Source organism: Xenopus laevis, chromosome 2L (assembly GCF_017654675.1).
Source record: "Xenopus laevis strain J_2021 chromosome 2L, Xenopus_laevis_v10.1, whole genome shotgun sequence".
Taxonomy (NCBI): Eukaryota; Metazoa; Chordata; class Amphibia; order Anura; family Pipidae; genus Xenopus; species Xenopus laevis.
This window is the reverse complement of record NC_054373.1, coordinates 177,667,558-177,689,873: the sequence shown is the minus strand read 5'-3', so window position 1 is coordinate 177,689,873 and position 22,316 is coordinate 177,667,558. Positions and strand designations below refer to the sequence as shown.

General features: G+C 40.8%; 1 protein-coding gene across 1 annotated transcript; it reads right to left on the bottom strand.

The window, feature by feature from the left end:
• Positions 1-3,367: 3,367 nt before the first annotated feature.
• On the bottom strand, positions 3,368-21,832 carry LOC108707579 (probable asparagine--tRNA ligase, mitochondrial). Its single transcript, XM_018245573.2, has 6 exons — positions 21,754-21,832; positions 21,595-21,644; positions 20,923-20,960; positions 16,814-16,880; positions 11,473-11,610; positions 3,368-3,551 (listed from the first exon to the last, which is right to left on the bottom strand). Exons 1-6 carry the CDS (start codon positions 21,830-21,832, stop codon positions 3,387-3,389), a joined length of 537 nt encoding a protein of 178 aa, XP_018101062.2. The 3' UTR covers positions 3,368-3,386.
• Positions 21,833-22,316: the final 484 nt, after the last annotated feature.

Sequence of the window (22,316 nt, the reverse complement as noted above, 5' to 3'; positions counted from 1 at the left end):
AGTAGTACTTATCTGTTATCTACTGTGTATCCTGTGCTTGAATGGCTGCCCCCATGGCTACACAGCCGCTTGTTTATATAAACTATAGTAGTACTTATCTGTTATCTACTGTGTATCCTGTGCTTGAATGGCTGCCCCCATGGCTACACAGCAGCTTGTTTATATAAACTATAGTAGTACTTATCTGTTATCTACTGTGTATACTGTGCTTGAATGGCTGCCCCCATGGCTACACAGCCGCTTGTTTATATAAACTATAGTAGTGTTTTTGAAGCAAACACTCCTATTTTGCCAGTGCAATGTTACTGTATATTATAGGTGAATTACTTTAAACTCTTTAATTTTTTGGTGTTACTGTTCCTTTAAATATATTTTTAAGCAGAAAAATGTGATTTTAAATCATTCTGCAGTACTGGGTTCTCTCCATTTTGCATGAAGCTTTTTCCCACCCGAATGAGACCATGATGAATATTCTTATAGTGTGGGCATTTAATGTTCTTATAATAGACATGAATGAGAAAACCTTGGGAATGGAATGACATCTTTGATATTTTCTACACCCAGAATGCACTGCAAATAGCGTTCAAATCCCATTCCGAAGCCTCCGTGGGGGACGGATCCAAACCGCCGTAGGTCTAAATACCTGTTTTTGCAGAAAGAACATACAGAATGTGGTGAATTATGGGCCGAGAAGGCCAAATTGGACATTTGTATTACACCCTAGTGGTTAACATTACACGGAACAAATGATTCAGATGTCCCAGTTTGGGTGGAAGAGGACATATTGTTTTGTTACATATTAAAAACCAAAAAAAGGGGTAGTAGTTATCTTCAGCAACTCATGATGACGGTGAAGTGGAGGAAAGCCTCAAATCTTATGTCAATGCACATGTGCAAATTCAAATCTGACAGTTGGGTTGACTGGGAAGCTTGTGATTCAAACTTACCTGGACTAGTGAAGTTTTTTCCTAGCGGGAACACCAGCCCTTCGTACAAACCTAGCAATTCTATCAGGGACTGTTAAAACAGATGCCCCCCCCCCATTTTGAAAAGGTGACCAGTAAATTCTACCTGCCGATTGGTTGCTATGGTTTACTGCACCTGGGCAAACATAGTGGGGGCCATTTATTAAAATTGCCAGTGGGCAGTAACCCATGGCAACCAATCAAATTGTTGCATTCATGGTTCTACCTGCAGCTGCCTGAAAAAAAGTCAATCACTGATTGGTTGCTATGGTATGGTATGACCCCAATGCCTTTTATTACATAACCCTGTGTTCCAGGTGGATCAAGGATGATCTACTCTAAAGGAAAAGGAGATTTTGTATTACTCACCATTAAATCCCTTTCTCTTTCGCAGTCTGTGGGACACAGGGACCATGGGGTTTAGCTTCTACCACCAGGAGGCAGGACACTAGAAGTAGAGCCAACTCCTCCCCCTTCTGCTATACCCCCACCTCACTGCAGGGGAGCTCAGTTTTGATTGACAACGAAGGAGAACTTAACTATATACATTAATATAGATAGCGAAGAAGCACGCACTCCATGGACCAATAGATATAATAAAAAGTCTTTATTAGAATAGCTAAAACAATAAACCTTACGCGTTTCGTATCCGAAGATACTTAGTCATAGGCAGGGGAGCTCAGTTTTGATTGACAACGAAGGAGAACTTAACTATATACATTAATAACCACAGAAACTGGCATATATAAGTCTGAGGAGTCACTTCCCGGGTGGGAGGCCCTGTGTCCCACAGACTGCTAAAGAGAAAAGGATTTAACGGTGACTAATACAAAATCTCCTTTTCTCTTGCAGATATCTGTCGGACACAGGGACCATGGGGACATACCAAAGCTGTCCCATAGAATAGGGTGGGAGGAAGTGAGACCAACGTTTTTAAAAAGCCGCGGCCTGTAAGACCTTCCTGCTGAAGCGTGCATCGGATGCCGCAACTACCTCAAACTTATAAAATTTGGTAATGAATAGAGGACCAGGTGACAGCTCTCCAAACTTGTTCGTCTGAGGTGTGGTTCCTAAAGGCCTATGAAGTGCTGATACGTCTTGAGGAATGGGCCCTGATGAGTATTGGAGGAGTCTTGCCTCTGCCATGTAAGCTTCCCTTCCATCTGGATACTCCTGAGTGTATAACAAAATAGGAAAGATGATTTGTGAAATTTCTTTGTTGTCTCTAGGTAGAACTTAATGGCTCTCACTGGATCCAGAGCGTGAAGAGCAGTTTCCTTGGCGAACTTGTTTGAGGGCAAAATTATGGAACTGTAATGTCCTGGTTGATATGGAAGTCAGAGACTACCTTGGGCACAAAGGAGGGAATGGTGCATAGAACAGCCTGATCTTGATGAAAGGTCAGGAAGGGTGGTTGGCATGAAAGAGCACTTAGTTCCAAGACCCTGCGCTCTGACAAAATGGCTAGTAGAAAGGCCACCTTCCAAGAAAGCCACTCCATGGGCACCAAAGCCATGGGTTTGAATCGTGGACCCTGCAAGGCCTTGAGAACTAAATTGAGGTCCCACGGAGAGAGTGGTTCCCTGCAGTGTCGGACTGGGGGACCCAGGGCCCACTGGGCTTACAGCCTCAGACGCCCCCACACCATCCTCCTGGCCCCCCAACCGCAAACTTATCTGTGGCACAAAATCTCATCTGTGCCGGCTTCACCACCCCGCCCCCCCGCGCGTGCATGCGTGTGCCTACGGGTTTTACCGGTGGTACCGGTGTCAAAAAAAAGAGAGGGGGTGCAGGAGCAAAATCATCTGTGCAGGCTTCACCTCCCCCGGCACCGACATGCACGTGCATACGTTATTATGGTGCTACGGTTCATCTTTTATAGACTCTGCACCTGTTCGCTCCGCCCATTTTGTGACATCATCGGCGGGGTGGGCGGGTCTATAAAAGCAACCTGGAAGTCAGAAGCGGAGGCTAAGGGAGGGGGGGTTACGGTCGGGTGCGGGTCAGGGAAATCATGACCCCCACATCACTAATCTGGTTGCTAGGGTCCAAATGAGACTAGCATCCATGCATTGATTTGAATAAGAGACTGGAATATGAATAGGAGAGGCCTGACTAGAAAGATGAGTAATAAAAAGTAGTAATAACAATATATTTGTAGCCTTACAGAGCATTTTGTTTTTTTGAGGGTACAGTGACCCTCATTTGCTAAAAAGAACAAGAAGAAAAAGTCAAATAATGCAAAAACAATAAAACATAAATAATGAAGATGAATTGAAAAGTTGCTTAGAATTGGCCATTCTATAACATACTAAAAGTCAAAGGACCAGTAACATAAATTTTGTTTTTTTAAAAAATTCGTTTGTACTTAATGAAAAAAAAAACCCACCAAGACACTTTTAACTCCTCCCTGGCTATCTCCTAAAGAAAGGCCAGGAGGAGAAATCGAGCATCGCACGATGGATCATCACCCTCCAGGCAGAAAAATATGTCAAGTCGTTGCTGCAGAATGTAAGGCCGCTCCTCCCTCAGGCTCCCTCCAAACAGTTCTCCTATCCCTGGCACAAGAAGATCCACCGCAGCAGCCTGAGATGGTAAAAAGGTAAAGTGGTGCATGAAGCAGAAACAGAAGGGACCATAGATGTCTTTGATAAATGTATCTTCTCCAAAAGCTTGGCTCATGCACCTAGTTTCCATTAAATGGGAAGTGTGCCTTGAAAATAACATTTAATATGATGTAAATGTATTTTATTATAATTTGTCATTGATCTATATACAGGTATGGGATCAGTTATCTGGAAACCCATTATCCCGAAAGCTCAGAATTACGGAAAGGCCCTCTCCCATAGACTCCCTTTTAAGGAAATAATCAAAATTTTTAAAAATGATTCCCTTTTCTCTGTAATAATAAAACAGTAGCTTGTACTTGATCCCAACTAAGATATAATTAATCCTTATTGGAGGCAAAACCAGTCTATTGGGTTTATTTAATGTTTACATGGTTTTCCAGTAGATTTACGATATAAAGATCCAAATGACGGAAAGATCCATTATCCAGAAAACCCCAGCATTCTGGATAACAGGTCCCACACCTGTCTATTCTTTAATTCTACAGTTATTCAATTTGGAATTTAAACTGTTACCAGGCAGAAATTTGAATGATAAATAAAGATCTAGTCTCAGGATCCTTTATTTATATAGTGCCAACATAACTGGCAGCCCTTTACAAATACAGGTATGGGACCTGTTATCCAGAATGCTCGGGGCCTGGGGTTTTCCGGATAACCGATTTCTGTAATTTGGATCTTCACACCTTAAGTCTACTAGAAAATCAGGTAAACATTAAATAGGCTGGTTTTGTTTCCAACAAAGATTAATTATATCTTAGTTGGGATCAAGTACAAGCTACTATTACAGAGAAAAAGGAAATCATTTTCAAAAATGTTTATTATTTGGATATAATGGAGTCTATGGGAAACGGCCTTAATGTAATTTAGAGATTTCTGGATAACAGGTTTCCGGATAACGGATCCAATACCTGTTTTTATGTATCAGTCTCTGCCCTGTGGCGTTTATAAGTGAAGGTCCCTATCACATTGACACAGACACACTCTTTTTGCTATCCAAATTCCAAGTCCACTTTGACCTGAGAAATCCAAGAAACAACAGGGAATGTTCTATAGATATGTGAGGGGCAGAGCATGCCTTAGCACATGGGAAACATATTTTATGGATTAACACCACTTTCCATTTCTGTCTCCTGTCCAACTGCTTGGAGTCATCTCATGAAAACCACATCATTAGAATAAGCAGGGTGAGTATTTTTAGCCGATGGCACGCAACACTTGCTGGAAGGATGAGCACATCGAGCTCATGGTGGTCCATAAAAAAGCTGCTGATGGGGTTTTGCCAGCAGTATTTCTCATGGTTCCAAAGCCTTTCAAACAGACAAAAAGGGAAGTGTTGGCAGACGCACAGCTGCATTGTTTTTTAGTAAAACCCACACAAGGCTGGAAAGGGCAGGCTTATTCCAGCACTGCTTCTGCTGACACACAAAGTGGGTCATGAAAAAATGTACTATAGAGCTGCTCACACCTAAACTGCCACCGACTGTGCCAAAAATGTATAGTTCTTAAAGGAGAAGGAAAATCTGAGTTTACAAAAAAGTTAGGCACCTCAAGTCATTGTATTTACTTACCCGAAACCCCGGGCTGGTGCTCCTATCAGCAGAAAACACCGGCCCAGGGGTTCTACCGGCGAGCACCTCGGAGCAATTGGCTAAATTCTTTTTTCTTCTCATGGCTGCGCATGCGCATTAGAGCAAAAAGCCAAACTTTAACGAAGAAGTCGATATTTCGTTTTACTGCGCATGCGTCTGCCCCGGTAAATTTGAAGAAGGAAGTGATCACTCCGTGGTGCTCCCTGGAAGAACCTCAGGCTGGTGCAGTTTTCTGCTGATAGGAGCACTGGCCCAGGGTGTCAAGTAAGTAAATGCGATCACTTTGGGGTGTCTTAACTTTTGGCACCCCCAATCAGGGCAGCCATCAGGGGGGATTGTTGTAGGGGGCCCTGAGGGTAAGGGGGGCCCCGGCCACGCCACACTTACTTGATTAGCCGGGCACCCCATCTTTCTGAGAGCTGCTGACTTCGGGAAGGCATGGAGGTTTAAGGGGCCCTGGCCACCAATTTTCTTATAATGTGGGGGGGGGCATGGCCACCAATTTTTTTTTCTCATGTGGGGTCCTAGCCACCAATATTTTTTAATGGGGGGCCCTGGCCACAAATGTTTTTCTATGGGGGGCCCTGACCACCAATATCTTTTTATTTTTTATTAACATGTGGGAACCCTAGCCACCAATATTTTTTTTGTTTTTTTACTGTGTGGTGGGGAGGGCGGACCTGTAGGTGGGGCTGCTTGCGGTGGGCGCAACCCAGGGGGCCCAGGAAATTTTGTCGTACGGGGCCCTGCGATTTCTAATGGCGGTCCTGCCCCCAAGTAAACTCAGCCTTTGCTTCTCCTTTAAGGCTATTGTCACACGCAGATCAATAATCAGTCCAAAACTCTTCTCACAACCCCAAAGGAGTCCTTGCCCACTCAAATCACATCACTTGGGAATCTCACAACTGTCCCTGGCTGAACTGTACAGCTTCAAACGCACAGAGAAGTGGAACCAAAGCAGTGCAATGGCCCCCAGCTAGCCAGAAAAAGAGATAGGTGCAGCTGTGAGACTCTCCAGTGGTGCAGTTTGGAAAGGGGGAAGGACTTTGGAGGGGGCCTGTGGATGCCAGTTGGCTTTCAATTGATGTGACGAATCTTGTGCATGATACCACTCAAGTCAAGACACTGACACCATCAATCAATGCCGTTGATTGGCCCTATAATCAAATTCATGCTGCACAAGACCTACCACCTGCTTTAAAGGAATTGCTCTATAAACCAGTTAGTCTGACGTCAGTGGTAGGAAAGCTTTTCGAAGGGTTAATTAAGGATAAGATACTGGACTTCATAGCAAATAACAATACGATGAGTTTGTGCCAACATGGTTTTATGCGTAAAAGAGCTTGCCAGACTAACAATTTTTTTTTTTGAGAAGGTGTGCAGGGACCTTGATTCTGGGATGGCAGTGGATGTGATTTACTTAGACTTTGCTAAAGCATTTGATACAGTGCCACACAAAAGGTTACTGGTTAAATTAAGGAATGTTGGCCTGGAACATAGTATTTGTACCTGGATAGAGAACTGACTAAAAGATAGACTACAAAGAGTGGTGGTAAATGGAACATTTTCTAATTGGACCAGTATTGTTAGTGGAGTACCGCAGGCTCTGTACTAGGTCCCTTGCTTTTCAACTTGTTTATTAATGACCTGGAGGTGGGCATTGAAAGTACTGTTTCTATTTTTGCAGATGATACTAAATTGTGCAGAACTATTGGTTCCATGCAGGATGCTGCCACTTTGCAGAGTGATTTGTCTAAGTTGGGAAACTGGGCAGCAAACTGGAAAATGAGGTTCAATGTTGATAAATACAAGGTTATGGACTTTGGCAAATAATAATATAAATATTTGCAAGTTATACACTAAATGGCAGTGTGTTGGGAGTTTCCTTAAATGAGAAGGATTTTGGGGTTTTTGTAGATAACAAGTTGTCTAATTCTGGGCAGTGTCATTCTGTGGCTACTAAAGCAAATAAAGTTCTGTCTTGCATAAAAAAGGGCATTAACTCAAGGGATGAAAACATAATTATGCCTCTTTATAGGTCCCTGGTGAGGCCTCCTCTGGAGTATGCAGTGCAGTTTTTGGACTCCAGTCTTTAAGAGGGATAACTAAGATCAAGTTCCAAAGGGGCAAGGTCTGAGATGCCTCTCGGCAAGTATTTTGTGTTTTTCACCAGGGAGAGTGCTCTTTGGTTTAGAAAGGCATGATCAATTCGTGACAGAACCATATTCGAGGCGGAGAAGCATGAATATTGCCTTACACCAGGGTGAAAGTGTCTCCAAGCCTCCACTAGGCAGGCTGCTTCTGTAATAGCTAGTAGGTTGTTTGTGGGAGATGAGCCAACTATAACTTTTCTACGCAGCCTACCCAAGGTAGAGTCTATAAGAGCATTATAGTCCCCCATAGCTACAACGGCTGCATGAGGGAACTGTGCTATGAATTGTATTAGCTTTACCAGGCACTCATCCGTGTAAGGGGGAGGGATGTATATAGAGGCAAGCACAACCTCCTGAGCTTGGAGGAAGCCATGTAAAAAGATGAATCTGCCTTGTTGTCTGTTTTTATGGACTCAAATCTAAATGGTACACTTTTATGGATTAGTATTGCTACCCCAGAAGAGTGTGTGGAAATAGGCCACTCAGATTTCACTAGATGTGACCTTGGATGGGCGATGTATACAGTTAAGAAAATTAAAGGAAAACAACTTTCCCCCCACCATGCCAGTTCTCACAATACAACTCTTATGAGATGAGATGGGCGGCTGTTTCCCCTTGGCCCCACAAGAATAGTGCTACTCCGACCGAGTCATAGGGTGTCAAGCCAGGTTCTGTTGCGTATCCAGCCAGTTGCTGAGCTCAATCGGCATGGTGAAGAAAAGCATCTGCCCCTCCACGATGACTCGTAATCTAGCGGGGTACAGCATGACTATTATGTTACACATCCAGTCACTCCAGCCTTTATACATTACATTTTTGGCTAACTAACTATATTAGAGACATTTTTTATTTTGCACAGCCTATCCATTTACCCAGTTTTTATTGTTACACTGAACTGTTCATTTAAGTGTCTATCCCAGCTGCACCCAGCCCTTTGTAAATGAAGCACAGTGGGTCGCAAACGACACCTCCGTTCCCATTTTATAAATTTAAGGCCACATCACTAATGATGGGGGGGTTGTGGATGGACACCTGAGGCCAATTTCAAAAAGTTTAAAGCCCTGTCTAAGTAATTCAAGTAAATATGCAAGTGCATGTAATTTTGAAACAGGGTTTTTTTGTTACAAAGTAATGATCATAATATTGATAAGCCACCATACCACGTCAAGGTAAAACCCCACATGGTGGTCCCTAACTTATTTATCTTTAATCATAGTAGAAAAGGAATATTACCTCTCAACAGTAACAATTCTTTATGTAAACATCTCCTGTGCTTTGGTTTCAAACTCTGTGCTAAATCCTCCCCCGCCAACTGCTGAGCGGCTTTTAAGAGGGAGAGACTGCCTTAACCAACGCCCATTTTAGAAAAGTAGAAGCAAGGTGTTGTAATTAAAAACAAAAGTAGAGTGATATGTGCAGTTGCACAATAGTGTGTATACATGTGTAAGTGAAATGTGAAGGTGTGTATGGTAGTGATTAGGGATGTAGCGAACGGCGGAAAAAATGTTCGCGAACATATTCGCGAACTTGCGACAAAACATGCGAATAGTTCGCGAACGTCGCGAACCCCATAGACTTCAATGGGAAGGCGAATTTTAAAAGCTAGAAAAGACATTTCTGGCCAGAAAAATGATTTTAAAGTTGTTTAAAGGGTGCAACGACCTGGACAGTGGCATGCCAGAGGGGGATCAAGGGCAAAAATGTATCTGAAAAATCCATTGTTGACACAGCGCTGCGTTTTGTGCTGTAAAGGGCAGAAATCACACTACGTCACTCAGGTGATGTTTCTGGACACGGAATGTGAAAAAGCTCACACAGCTAGGTGGCACTTGGTTAAAGACTGGGCAAACAATGCCTGCAAGGGCAACGTATACACTACAGCAGTGGATACGGAATATATTATTGCTGCTTGGAAAACGTCACTCAGGTGGTGTTTCTGGAGACGGTATTATTATTGATATTTAGACAGAATGTGAACAAGCTCACACAGCTAGGTGGCACTTGGTTAAAGACTGGGCAAATAATGCCTGCAAGGTCAACGTATACACTACAGCAGTGGATACGGAATATATTATTGCTGCTTGAAAAACGTCACTCGGGTGGTGTTTCTGGAGACGGTATTATTATTGATATTTAGACAGAATGTGAAAAAGATCACACAGCTAGGTGGCAGTTGTTTGAAGAACAGATGCAGATGAGAGATCAGCAGCAGGACATCTGCCCACAGCAGCTACATACAGAGCACTGCAGTAGAAGTTAGATTACTAGCCAGCAAAGCTACCTAACCTAAAATGTCCCTCAAATCCCTGCAGAGTTCTGTCCCTACAATACAGAGCAGTATCAAGTAGATTACTAGCCAGCAAAGTTACTATCAACTGTCCCTCAAATCACTAACAGCTCTCTCCCTACACTAGCTCTTCCAAGCACACACAGGCAGAATGAAAAAACGCTGCAGGGCTTCAGTTTATATATGGAAGGGGAGTGATCCAGGGGGTGTGGGGGTGGTCCAGGAGGGAGAGCTTCCTGATTGGCTGCCATGTATCTGCTGGTCTGGGGTGAGAGGGCAAAAATAAGCGCCAGCTAAGACGAACCCAAATTGGCGAACATTCGCCGAACGCGAATAGTCGATGTTCGCGCGAATTAGTTCGCGGGCGAACAGTCCGCGACATCCCTAGTAGTGATAAGGGAAAGTGTATGTGTATTTGGGAGTATGTATGTAAGTAAGCATAGAATGAGAGTGTAAAGGAGAACTAAATGAATGACACAATAAGTGTGTGTGTAGATAGAGAAGTGTCTAATGGGACGTTGGTTTTTTCACGGCTAGATCCTCCCATGCCGCTAGCATTTATGGCTTTTAAGAGAGAGCAATTGCACAAACCAAGGCACAACAAGTGAGGGGGACCACCAAAAATATATAAAGTGGTGGGTATGAGGGTGCAATAACCACATGAGCTTAGCCAAAGCTTCCGGCAAATACATAACTATGGGGGGGTTGTGGATGCACACCTGAGGCCAATTTCAAAAAGTTTAAAGCCCTGTCTAAGTAATTCAAGTAAATATGCAAGTGCATGTAATTTTGAAACAGGGTTTTTTTGTTACAAAGTTATGATCATAATATTGATAATATAATGAGCCAGATCCAAGTATAATAGTTTCTTAGGCCCTAAATAAGGACAGGTGAGGGTATCAGAGAAATCCTTCACCTGTTTTTCTGTCTGTGACATCATCCAGTTAAAGGCTGGAGAGCCATCCGAGTGCATCATTGGGAGTGCCTGACTTTGGAGCCATTTGTACAGGGTCTTCGACAGAGCTTAACAGGGGTTGTATGCTGAAACATCCAGCCGGAACCAGTTCTTGTGAAACTGTCCAAACTGTTGAATCTGTGGGAATACAGAAAGAGCCCATCCTGTTCCCTGACAAGCTGCTAGAGATTCAGAAGGTGAAAGATGCCACTGGTGATATTGATCCTGCTGCAGAGCTGCCTGTAATCTCCAGTGTGACTGCCTCTGAGAGCACCCCGGTGAGTGAGCCACCCAAGGGAGGATACTGGCAAGGATACAGTGTGGCCCCAATTTGAGGACAGGTCTTGTGCCTTTACCTGCTACATGGGAGCGGCTGCTAAGTTCCAAAGGGAGAGGTACTTTTGGGAAAGGTAGCTCTACCTGGGGTATAAGAGCTCTGGGGAAGGGACATTGTATTTGAACTGAATAGTGTGGTTATTAACCCCTTCCAGAGGATTGCGGACTTTGATAATAAAAAGGACTGCGTTGGAGAAACAGTCAGGTACCTAATAGTGAGATAGGTCCCACGTGTCCCCAGTGCAGGAGTGCATTGTGTATTAGATTGCCCGAGTTTACTATTGTGTTTATATAAAGTTTATATCTGTTTCATTTGCAAACTGTGTTTTATTTGTCCTAGTGGAAGTTCCCTGAGGTGTGCTCCTCAGTGTTCCCTAGGTGGAGGCACTGCGCTGTAAATCCAGTACTTTTCATTCGAAGGGACTCAGGGCCCTTGGATTGCCCTGAGGGTTAATTGAGATTTAAAGAGATAGTAAACAAATTAGGGTTATATCAATGTTATTATTTGCACAAAGCAAACAGTAGAGCAGAATACATAGTTAAAACAAAATGCCTACTGTCTGCTGGGGTCCATCTTCATTATCTTGTGCGTAGAAAGGCTTGAGCTCCAGCGGATAGTTGATTAAGAACACAGGAATCTCTCCGCAGTGCTTAACCAAATATTTCTCATGTTCTGTTTGTAAATCACAGCCCCACTATAAGAGAGGCAGAGAGAGATGATGATTTAATATAGTGTGCATCCTAAGGTAGATATATAGGGAATTCTAGCTTGAGAATGTGATGAAGGGGCCTGACCCCGAAACGCTTGCTGATATCTCGCCAAAAATAAAACACTTTGTTTTTATGCATAAGCATTGAAGTGAGTGTGCCTTTGTTTCTATTTTTGTGTATACTGATGGGGGAAGCATCTCCTGACGTTTCTCTGCTAAGCTCTTTTAGGATTGCTGCCTGGCTCGTATTTTACTGACCTAACATTAATGCCAATATTATTATAAGGGAAACTGAAAATATACGATGGCCGGAATTTTATTTCCATCGAAGCGACAACCCCTAGGAGCAATAGAACTGGGAACACAAGTATTAGGAGATGCTACGTGAATCAAAAATAATGTAAACAAAAGGAGCAAAGCAATTCATCTATACTGCAAAAGTGCTCAGAAGGTGTAAGTGTAGTGGGTTCCACTTACAACTTAAAGAGTAGGTTCAACTTTTTTTTTTTTAAATCAGTTTTATTGCTTTTAAATGGTGGTTCACCTTAAAGGGAACTTTTATTATGTCATAGAACAGCCAATTCTAAGCAACCATTCAATTGGTTTTCATTATTTATTTTTTATAGTTTTATAGTTATTTACCTTTTTCTTCCAACTCTTTGCAGCTTTCTAAAAAACAAATGCTCTGTAAGCCTACACATTTATTGTTGTTGTTACTTTTTATTATTGAGCCTTCTATTCAGGCCTCTCCTAATCACATTCCAGTCTCTTATTAAAATCAATACATGGTTGCTAGGGTAATTTGGACCCTATTTACCAGATTGCTTAAGATGCAAATTGAAGAGCTGCTGAATAAAAAGCTAAATAACTCAAAAACAAAAATAATAGAAACAAATTGCAAATTGTCTCAGAATATCACTATCTACATCAAACTAAAAGTTATCTCAAAGGTAAACAACCCCTTTAACATAACACAAAACAAATGGGGATGGTTCGCCTTTAAGTTAACCTTTAGATTGGTATACAAGGGGTGGCTCACTTTTTTTTTATAACTCTTTATTTATTTAACATAGAGTTTTCATTTTCATCTGTTCAACATCTATGCAATGACATTTATAGATCAGCACATTATTTCACAATATACAGAAAAAGTAATATAAAATAAAATAAAAAGGCATGGCATCCATAATAGGGAAAGAAATCATGTGCATCCTAGGTGTGCCTGTTCCCAATAAAGGGAAAGCTCTTCAGGATAATTGCAAACAATGTCAGCATTCCGTAAATGTATACAGAGAGGAAAAAGAGAACAGAAACAGCAGGTAGGAGGAAAGAAAGAGTAAGCGAAGAAAAAGAGAAGGAAAATAAAGGAACATCATAAAAACAGCAAAAATGACCGAGCTCGGGGGTGAATTGAAAAAATAAAAGGGTCCCTATCCGGGAACAAGTTAGCATGTCGTCGGGGGATGTAAAGTGTCCCAAGGAGACCAAACTTTCTCATAAATTGGTAAACGGGAGGCATGCAAGGCAGCCATATATTCCATTCGTCGTATGTCCTGGATAGCTGTTTTTAATTCGGTTGCTGTGGGAGGTTGAAGCTTCTTCCAGTTGCGGGCTATAACCCATCTAGAAGCAGTTAAAATCAAATTAGCTAATCTTTGGCTATGTTTCTTAAGCCCAGGGAGTGGAGATCCGAGCAAAAAAGAAAGTGGGTTTCGTTGTATATCAGTACCAAACAGTAGAGCCAACATGTCTCGCACCTCTTGCCAATAATGTGCCATGAGAGGGCACGTCCAGAAAACGTGGTAGAGAGTCCCCACACCGCCACATTGCCGCCAACATTCCGGGGATACTGTCGGGTAAAATGAGTGGAGCTTACTCGGCGTCAAGTACCATTGCATAAGAATCTTATAATTGGTTTCCTTGTGAGTCACACATACCGAGGCCCTTCTGAGATTCTCCCAAATTAGTGACCATTGCAGGAGGGTTATCACTTCCCCAAGCGCCTGTTCCCAGGCCAGCATATAGCCATGTTTCAAAAAAGAGGGCTCGGAGTAGGTATTAAGGATGCCATAAATGTCGGATATAAGCCCCTTCCTGGATCCTCTAGTGGTCATAATCGAATCCAAAGGACTGAGCACCGAGGGGGCCTGAGAGCCCACCACTGCCAGGGCAAAATGTATAATTTGAAAAGGGGTGGCTCACTTTTAAGTCAAAGGGATACTGTCATGGGAAACAATGTTATTTTAAAAAGCATCAGCAGAATTCTACTCTGAAATCCGTTTCAGATTTTTTATATTTAATTTTGACATGGGTCTAGACATATTGTCAGTTTCCCAGCTGCCCTCAGTCATGTGACTTGTGCTCTGCTAAACTTCAGTCACTATATACTGCTGTGCTGCAAGTTGGAGTGATATCACCCGCCTGCAGCCTAACAACAGAACAATTGGAAGGTAATTAGATAGCAGCTCTCTAACACAAGATAACAGCAGCCTGGTAGGTCTAAGAACAACACTCAATAGTAAAATCCAGGTCCCACCCAGACACATTCAGTTACATTGAGTAGGAAAAACAACGACCTGCCAGAAAGCAGTTCCATCCTAAAGTGCTGGCACTTTCTGAAAGCACATGACCAGGCAAAATGACCTGAGATGCACCTACACACCAATATTACAACTAAAAAATACACTTTAAATATTATATTGTTTAGTGAATTGTTTGCAGTGCAAACAGTGTAATCATAAAAATCTTTCTATGGAGATCCTCTCCTATTCATATTCCAGTCTCTCATTCAAATCAATGCATGGTTGCTAGGGGAATTTGGACCCTAGCCACCAGACTGCTGAAATTGCAAACCGGAGAGCTGCTAAATAAGTCAAAAACATCAAATAAAAAAACATAAAAACCAATTGTGAATTGTCTCAGAATATCACTCCCTAAACAATAATAAAAGTTAACGCAAAGGTAAACAACCCCTTCAATGGATTTTCATGGGGCTTGGCCAACCTGTAGTAAAATGGAGCATTACAATGTTCAGACAAGGCAGATCAATCCATAGGATAGCACTAGTACTTTAAAGGAGAAGGAAAGCTCAAAGACGGTTTATTGCCAATAGATTAGCCACAATAGTGCAAGCTAGAATGCTACATTTATCCTGCAGAATGCTTTACCATATCTGAGTAAACAGATCTAGACACTGTCTCTGTTTGTTTAGGATAGAAGCAGCCATATAAGCTTGGTGTGACATCACTTCCTGCCTGAGTCTCTCCCTGCTCACTTACAGCTCTGAGCTCAGATTACAGCAGGGATGGGAGGAGGGAGGGGGAGATGAGCAAACTGAGCATGCTCAAGCCCTGCCCTGGAGGTTTATGCTGAAAACAGGAAGTCTGATACAGAAGCCCATGAGTACACAATAGAAGGAAAGAAATGTGGTGTTTCTTTTGACAGAGGACTCAGAGCAGCATTATTTTGAGGGTTTACTGGTGTATTTATATAGACCATTCTGATAAGTGGCTATTGGAATATGACCACTATGAAGCCAGAGCTTTAAATAAGCCAACCTAGAAGGTGTAACATCAGTGAGTCAGCTACAACAAGTGAAATGCCTGCACGAACATGGGTGAAACCCACTGAGCACATACAGATAGGTAATGATATATGTATTTACTCATGTGTATTTCTACCAATGACATAGTGGCTGTGTTGCAACATCTTCCACAGAAAAACAAGCCACGTTAGTAAACAACACAAGTCCTTGTCGTGGTCAGAGTCCCTGGCAGAGCAGCGAGAAACGAAACAAAACCTAATAAAGGTTCTTTACCGAGAAACGCTCGACAGTTGCTCTTGTAACCTCCCCATTCCTCCAGGGTCAGTAAATGAAATTTATCTGTAAATCTGGTTAATACACAGAATCATAAGGCCAAGCACTGTTACTCTTATCAAAACAACAAGCATTTATTCATGGAGGATATTTTATAGAGAAGGAGCTTCCTGTATTCCAGATGATGATGTAGAACAGCAGCCGTCATTCAATAAGAGCAACTGTGGAAAGTGTAGAAGGCAATTTTCCCCTGCATAATGAGCTCCTCCTTATCTGTAAACCAGAGACATGGGCAGCATTTAGGGAAGGAGAGGGGCATGTTTGTTCAGAGTATAGCTGGAAGGAATGGAAGCTAGCATGCTTAAAATCAAAACAGTCATCTTTATAATGAAATAAATGTATGGGACCTGTTATCCAGAATGCTTGGGACCTGAGGTTTTCCGGATAATAGATCTTTCTGTAAGTCTACTAGAAAATCATGCAAACATTAAATAAACCCAATAGGCTGGTTTTTGCCTCCAATAAGGATTAATTATATCTTAGTTGGGATCAAGTACAAGCTACTGTTTTATTATTACACAGAAAAAGGAAATCATTTAAAAAAAATTGTATTATTTGGATAAAATGGAGTCAATGGGAGACGGCCTTTCCATAATTCGTAACTTTCTGGATAACAGTTTTCCAGATTATGGATCATGTATGGGACCTGTTATTTAGAATGCTTGGGACCTGGTGTTTTCCGGATAAGGCGTCTTTCCTTAATTTGGATCTTCATACCTTAAGTCTGCTAAAAAAAAATCATTTAAACATTTATTAAACCCAATAGGATTGTTTTGGCTCCTACAAGGACTAATTATATCGTAGTTGGGATCAAGTACACGGTATTGTTTTATTAGAGTAAAAAAAAGGAATCAAATTTTAAAATTTGAATGATTGGATTCAAGTCTATGGGAAATGGCCATCTGGTAATTTGGATCTTTCTGAATAACGGTTTTCCGGATAACAGATTCTACTGGGTTTCTGGATAACAGATTCTATAACTGTACCAAAATTTTGTTTCCAGCATTGCAAAATGTGAAGACGCAAGAGAGATTCTGATGGGTAAATGCCTTGTCTCGTGTGTGATAAACAACTAAAAATCCAGAGTGAGGACTTTTAAACAAGTGGTTTGTGGTTTTTCTTTGAAAATATTCTTTCAATGATACGTGGAAGCACCATGAAAGTCAGTGGCAGACGGTTTCTTTTCTTCACTTATCTCTCTGGAATTAACAGACTTGGATCTCTTTAGTACAACAGGAAGTAAGTGTGTGTGTGTGGGGGGGGGGGGTTTAATGGCGCTGAAAGAAGAAATAAAATGTCTAGAAGGGTCACCTCAGGATTATACTGGAACAGGCACTCTGACTTTTTTAGGACATATATTGCTTCTGTATAAGACATCCTAGGGAAAATAAACAGAGAAGAGAAGGTTCAGTTTACAACAGGCTTATAAAACAATATTACAGTCAAGAGCATATACAAAATATACAGAGTGCTCTTAACTTGTCCTTTAAAGGACAAGGAAAGTTAAACTAAAGGTGTAGGTAGAAATGTTGTACATTATGTTTTGTGCTTCTGTACCAGCCCAAGGCAACCACAGCCCTTTAGCAGTAAAGATCTGTGTCTCCAAAGATGCCCCAGTAGCTTCCCATCTTCTTTTCTGCTGATTCGCTGCACATGCTCTGTGCTGCTGTCACTTACTGAGCTTAGGGACCCACTCACAATATACAGTACACATAGAATAGAAATGTCACAATATAAGGCTGATTAGTAATTAATACAGATAATTACTACATGGCAGCACAGAAACCAGTGCAATTAGAATCAGAATGTAATAATCAGAAAACCTGTAGCATCAGCTTATATTACAGGGGAAGCTCATTTTCTGCTGGATAATTAGTGACGAGCCCTAAGCTTAGCTTCTCAACAGCCAATCAGAGCCCACTGAGCATGTGAGTGTCACAGACACTTTCCAAGATGGTGACCCCCTGTGACAAGTTTGAAGTCCTGGATCATTGCTGCTATTGACAAGCTGAAACTTTAGCCTCGTGCAATAAGTGCAGTATATAAAATATGGTATTATTAGCCACATTCATTTTTAGGGTTTAAAGGGGTGCTTCACCGTTAAGTTAACTTTTAATACTATAGAATGGCCAATTCTAAGCAACTTTTCAATTGACCTTCATTATTTTTTTTACCTTCTTCTGACTCTTTACTTCGACTTCTAAAATCTTTGCCAAATGTTGGCTATAGGTTCTAGGAGGTCCCCATAGGCTAACATAGCAATTCGGCAGGTTTAAGGAGGTAAAGTGTCGAAGTCAAACTTTATCAAGAGACAGTACTTTGATTTTCGAAGTCAAATTTTTTTTACTTTGAATCGAAGTCAAAGTCGAATTTAGGCCTAATCGATAGTCGAAGTACCCAAAAATTTGTTTGAAATTCGAAGTTTTTAAATTTGAAAATTCACTTCGACCCTTAGTATGATGTAGAGAGTGATATTCTGAGACAATTTGTGATTGGTTTTAATTTTTAATGGTTTTTGAGTTATTTCGCTTTTTATTAAGCAGCTCTCAAGTTTGCTATTTCAGCAATCTGATTGCTAGGGACCAAATTCCCCTAGCAACCATGCATTGATTTGAATAAGAGACTGGAATATGAATAGGAGAGGCCTGAATAGAAAGATGAGGAATAAAAAGTAGCAATAACAATACATTTGTAGCCTTACAGAGCATTTGTTTTTTAGTTAGTGACCTCCCATTAAAAGCTGGAAAGAGCCAGAAGAAAAAGGCAAGTATCCCCATTTTATATCCCCTGATTTTAAGTTTCCCTCATTTTACATTGTTGTTTTGTGGTCCCACCTATATATTATGCAGAATACATTTCCACTGATTTTACATTTTACTAGATTTTACACCATTTTTTTCTGGTGCCCTGAAAAACGTTAAACGGGGGTTCTACTGTGATTCAAAAAAACAATACAAAATAAATAACGAAGACCGATTGAAACGTTGCTTAGCCATTCTGTAACACACTAAAAGTTAACCTAAAGGTGAACCACCCCTTTGGGAGATTTAGTCGTCTGGCGACTAATCACCTCTTTTTTGGGCGACTAATCTCCCAGAAAAGTCTTCCCACCAGCTAAAATGTAAATCGCCGGCAGGATGGCACTTAAAGAGATTTGGTTTCTGAAGTCGCCTGGGCGACACGATAATTTCGAAGGATTGGTCGGGCTTCACTAAAAGCCGTCGTTCGGCAAGAGAAATCTCTGCGTCTATGGGGACCTTTAGTTGGGATCAAGTACAAGGTACTGTTTTATTATTACATAGAAAAAGGAAATCATTTTTAAAAAGTTTGATTATTTGGATAAATTAAATTATTTGGATAAATTATATACATTTGTAGCCTTACAGAGCATTTGTTTTTTAGATGGGAGTCAGCGACTTGAAAGCTGCAAAGAGTCAGAAGAAAAAGGCAAATATCTATAAAACTATAAAAAAATAAATAATGAAAACCAATTGAAAAGTTGCTTAGAATTGGCCAATCTATATCATACTAAAAGTTACCTTAAAGGTGAACCACCCCTTTAATATAAGCTTCAGCATACTGAAATAAGAAACTTTGTAAATACATTAAATATTAATGCACAATTATTTGCACAAGAATATTTTAATACAATTAAATATTCTGCACTGTTTCTGAAATAATCAAATTTTATATTCGCTATTCCCTCTCTCAGCATCTGTTTCTCTTCATTCTGTCTTCATGCAGCAGTTGGGTGTCAGATATTCATTGACAGTTAGATCCAATATATCTTATAGGGGGGCTCCTTTTGCCTAGAAGATGTATTAGAGCTCACTCTATTATAATCACCAGACATCATGTCTCTCTACATGCAGAATTTGTGCAAAAGGCAGTTATTTTGTTACATTTTGTTTATACTGGAATCAGTTATTTGAGTGAGCTCTAATTCATCTGCTAGGAAAGGAAGCCCCCCCCATAAGATATATTGGATCTAACTGTCAATGACTATCTGACACCCAACTGCTGAATGAAGAGAAACTGATGCGGAGAGAGGAAGAGTGAAACTAAACTTGATTAATTCAGAAACAGTGCAGAATATTTAATTGATTTTATATAGAAAACCTCTTATTTCAGTGTGCTGAAGCTTATATTAAATGTTCATTTTTGCAATAGTTCCCCATTAAACTTCCCTACAAAGGAGTGAATGTATTGTCTTTGTGTGCATAAAAACCGGATGTATGGAGGCCTGAGGATCCCGACACATGAGGCTTCGATGGTCGCACACACAAAATGAATGGCCCCATTGAAAGGCAACATTCTTTCATCCACGTGCCTTGTGTCCGGCGCTCCATGACTGCGGCTACGCTCTCGGCATTACAGACCTTTAGTAAGAAATGCGTTGCCCTCCTGTAACTAATGTATGCATGAAACATGCCTGGTGTGCTTGCCAGACCACACAATGAAATTATGCAGATCATTCTCTGATGAAAACCCAGATTGTGTGGTTGAAACTATGATTAGGTGTTACCCAACAGTACACAACGCACATCCCATTAGCTCTCTGATCAAATCTCTACGCTCAAGTAATTTAATAACTGCTAATTCTGAGCAACTTTTCAATTGGTCTTCATTTCTTTTTTTTCATTGTTTTTAAATGATTTGCCTTCTTCTTCTTCTGACTCTTTTCAGTTTTCAAATGGGGGTTTACCTTTAGTAAGAAATGCGTTGCCCTCCTGTAACTAATGTATGCATGAAACATGCCTGGTGTGCTTGCCAGACCACACAATGAAATTATGCAGATCATGTGTCATTCTCTGATGAAAACCCAGATTGTGTGGTTGGAACTATGATTAGATGTTACCCAACAGTACACAACGCACATTCCATTAGCTCTCTGATCAAATCTCTACGCTCAAGTAATTTAATAACTGCTTATTCTGAGCAACTTTTCAACTGGTCTTCATTTCTTTTTTTTTTTTCATTGTTTTTAAATGATTTGCCTTCTTCTTCAGACTTTTTTCAGTTTTCAAATGGGGGTCACTGATCCCATCTAAAACACAAATGCTCCGTAAGGCTACTTTTTATTACTACTCTTTCTATTCAGGCCTCTCCTATTCATATTACAGTTTTTCATTCAAATCAATGCATGGTTGCTAGGGCAATCTTGACCCTAGCAAGCAGATTGCATACATTGCAAACTAGAGAGCTGCTGAATAAAAAGCTAAAAAATGCTAAAGCCACAAATAATAAAAAAAGAAAACCAATTTCAAATTGTCTCAGAATATCACTCTCTGCATCATAATAAAAGTTAAATAAATGACCAGCTGGTACTGGTTCTGCAAAATACAATAGAAACGCTAGTTAATAATGTATACCAGAGAACACTTCGCAACATACTATTCAGGGGAATATTTTTGACTTACACAATGAATTTATTCTGTAGGAGCTTCTCCAATATGCCCTAGGAAAAAAGATTAAAAAACCATCAAATGTCACTTTAGTTTGAGCCGCTATAGCTTTTACATTAGTTGAATGACAATTAGCAAGAAAGATGCTTAAATGTGTGATTTGTGCTATATTTGTTTGTATACCCACGTTACAATAGTTTGTGATATCTCTCTGTACAGAATATGAGCAAACTTAGAGACTGTTCCTGCTGAATTGTGCTTAGTACAGGGGAATACCTATGCTGCCATAGTTTTATGGGATCTCTCTTTACAGACTATGAGCAAACTTAGGGGGGCTGTTCCTGCTGAATTGTGCTTAGTACAGGGGAATACCTATGCTGCCACAGTTTTATGGGATCTCTCTATACAGACTAAGAGCAAACCAAGGGGGCTGTTCCTGCTGAATTGTGCTTAGTACATGGGAATTCCTATGCTGCCATAGTTTTATGGGATCACTCTGTATAGGCTATGAGCAAATTTAGGGGCTATTCCTGCTGAATTGTGCTTAGTACAGGGGAATACCTATGCTGCCATTGTTTTATGGGATGTCTGTACAGGCTATGAGTAAACTTAGGGCTGTTCCTGCTGAATTGTGCTTAGTACAGAGGAATACCTATGCTGCCATAGTTTTATGGGATCTCTCTGTACAGGTGTTGAGAAAACTTTTGGCAGGAAGAGACCACACTTTGTTCTTTTACCTTAACAGATAAGGAGATGCAGACTGAATAACCCAAAATGTTTGCTCACATTTGGGGAACCAGCCTTTCTGCATTGCTTTTACCTACCTCTGCTCTTTGTTAGACTTACCTTCTGCCCAGGAGAAGTTTATGTCCTCGGGGCACCGTGCCAGTAAGGCAGTGGTTGTGGTTTCAAAAAGGCTCTCCATAACCTAGGAGAAAAAAAATGGAACCATTATAAATCATTCATTACATGGGCATGGAATCTTAAATTAAATATACAAACAATAAATCACCCAGCTCTTTGTCTCAAGTTTCTGCTGTGTATTGATGGGTCATTTTTTTATTTCATGCGACCAACTAATTCATCATTGTAACATTCACAAAATTCCCATATACGATTATTCTGCTGCATTAGAAAAAAAAGCATTGTTCTGAGGAGGAAACAAAAAGTTTAATTAGTATTAAGTTTAATTACAAAAAGTTTAATTAGTATTATCATGTTAGCTTAATTGGAAAAGCCCGTTACGTCCAAGAAGCCGAACTGCTGCTTAATTTGCAATGAAAATATAGACAAATGACTCAATCCTAATTAACCCTCAAGACTTTCAGCCGACTTCAATTAAGAAGAATTAATTTCTTTAAACTAAAATGGGATCTGAGAATTGTTCATTAGAGCCCAGCATCTGTAAT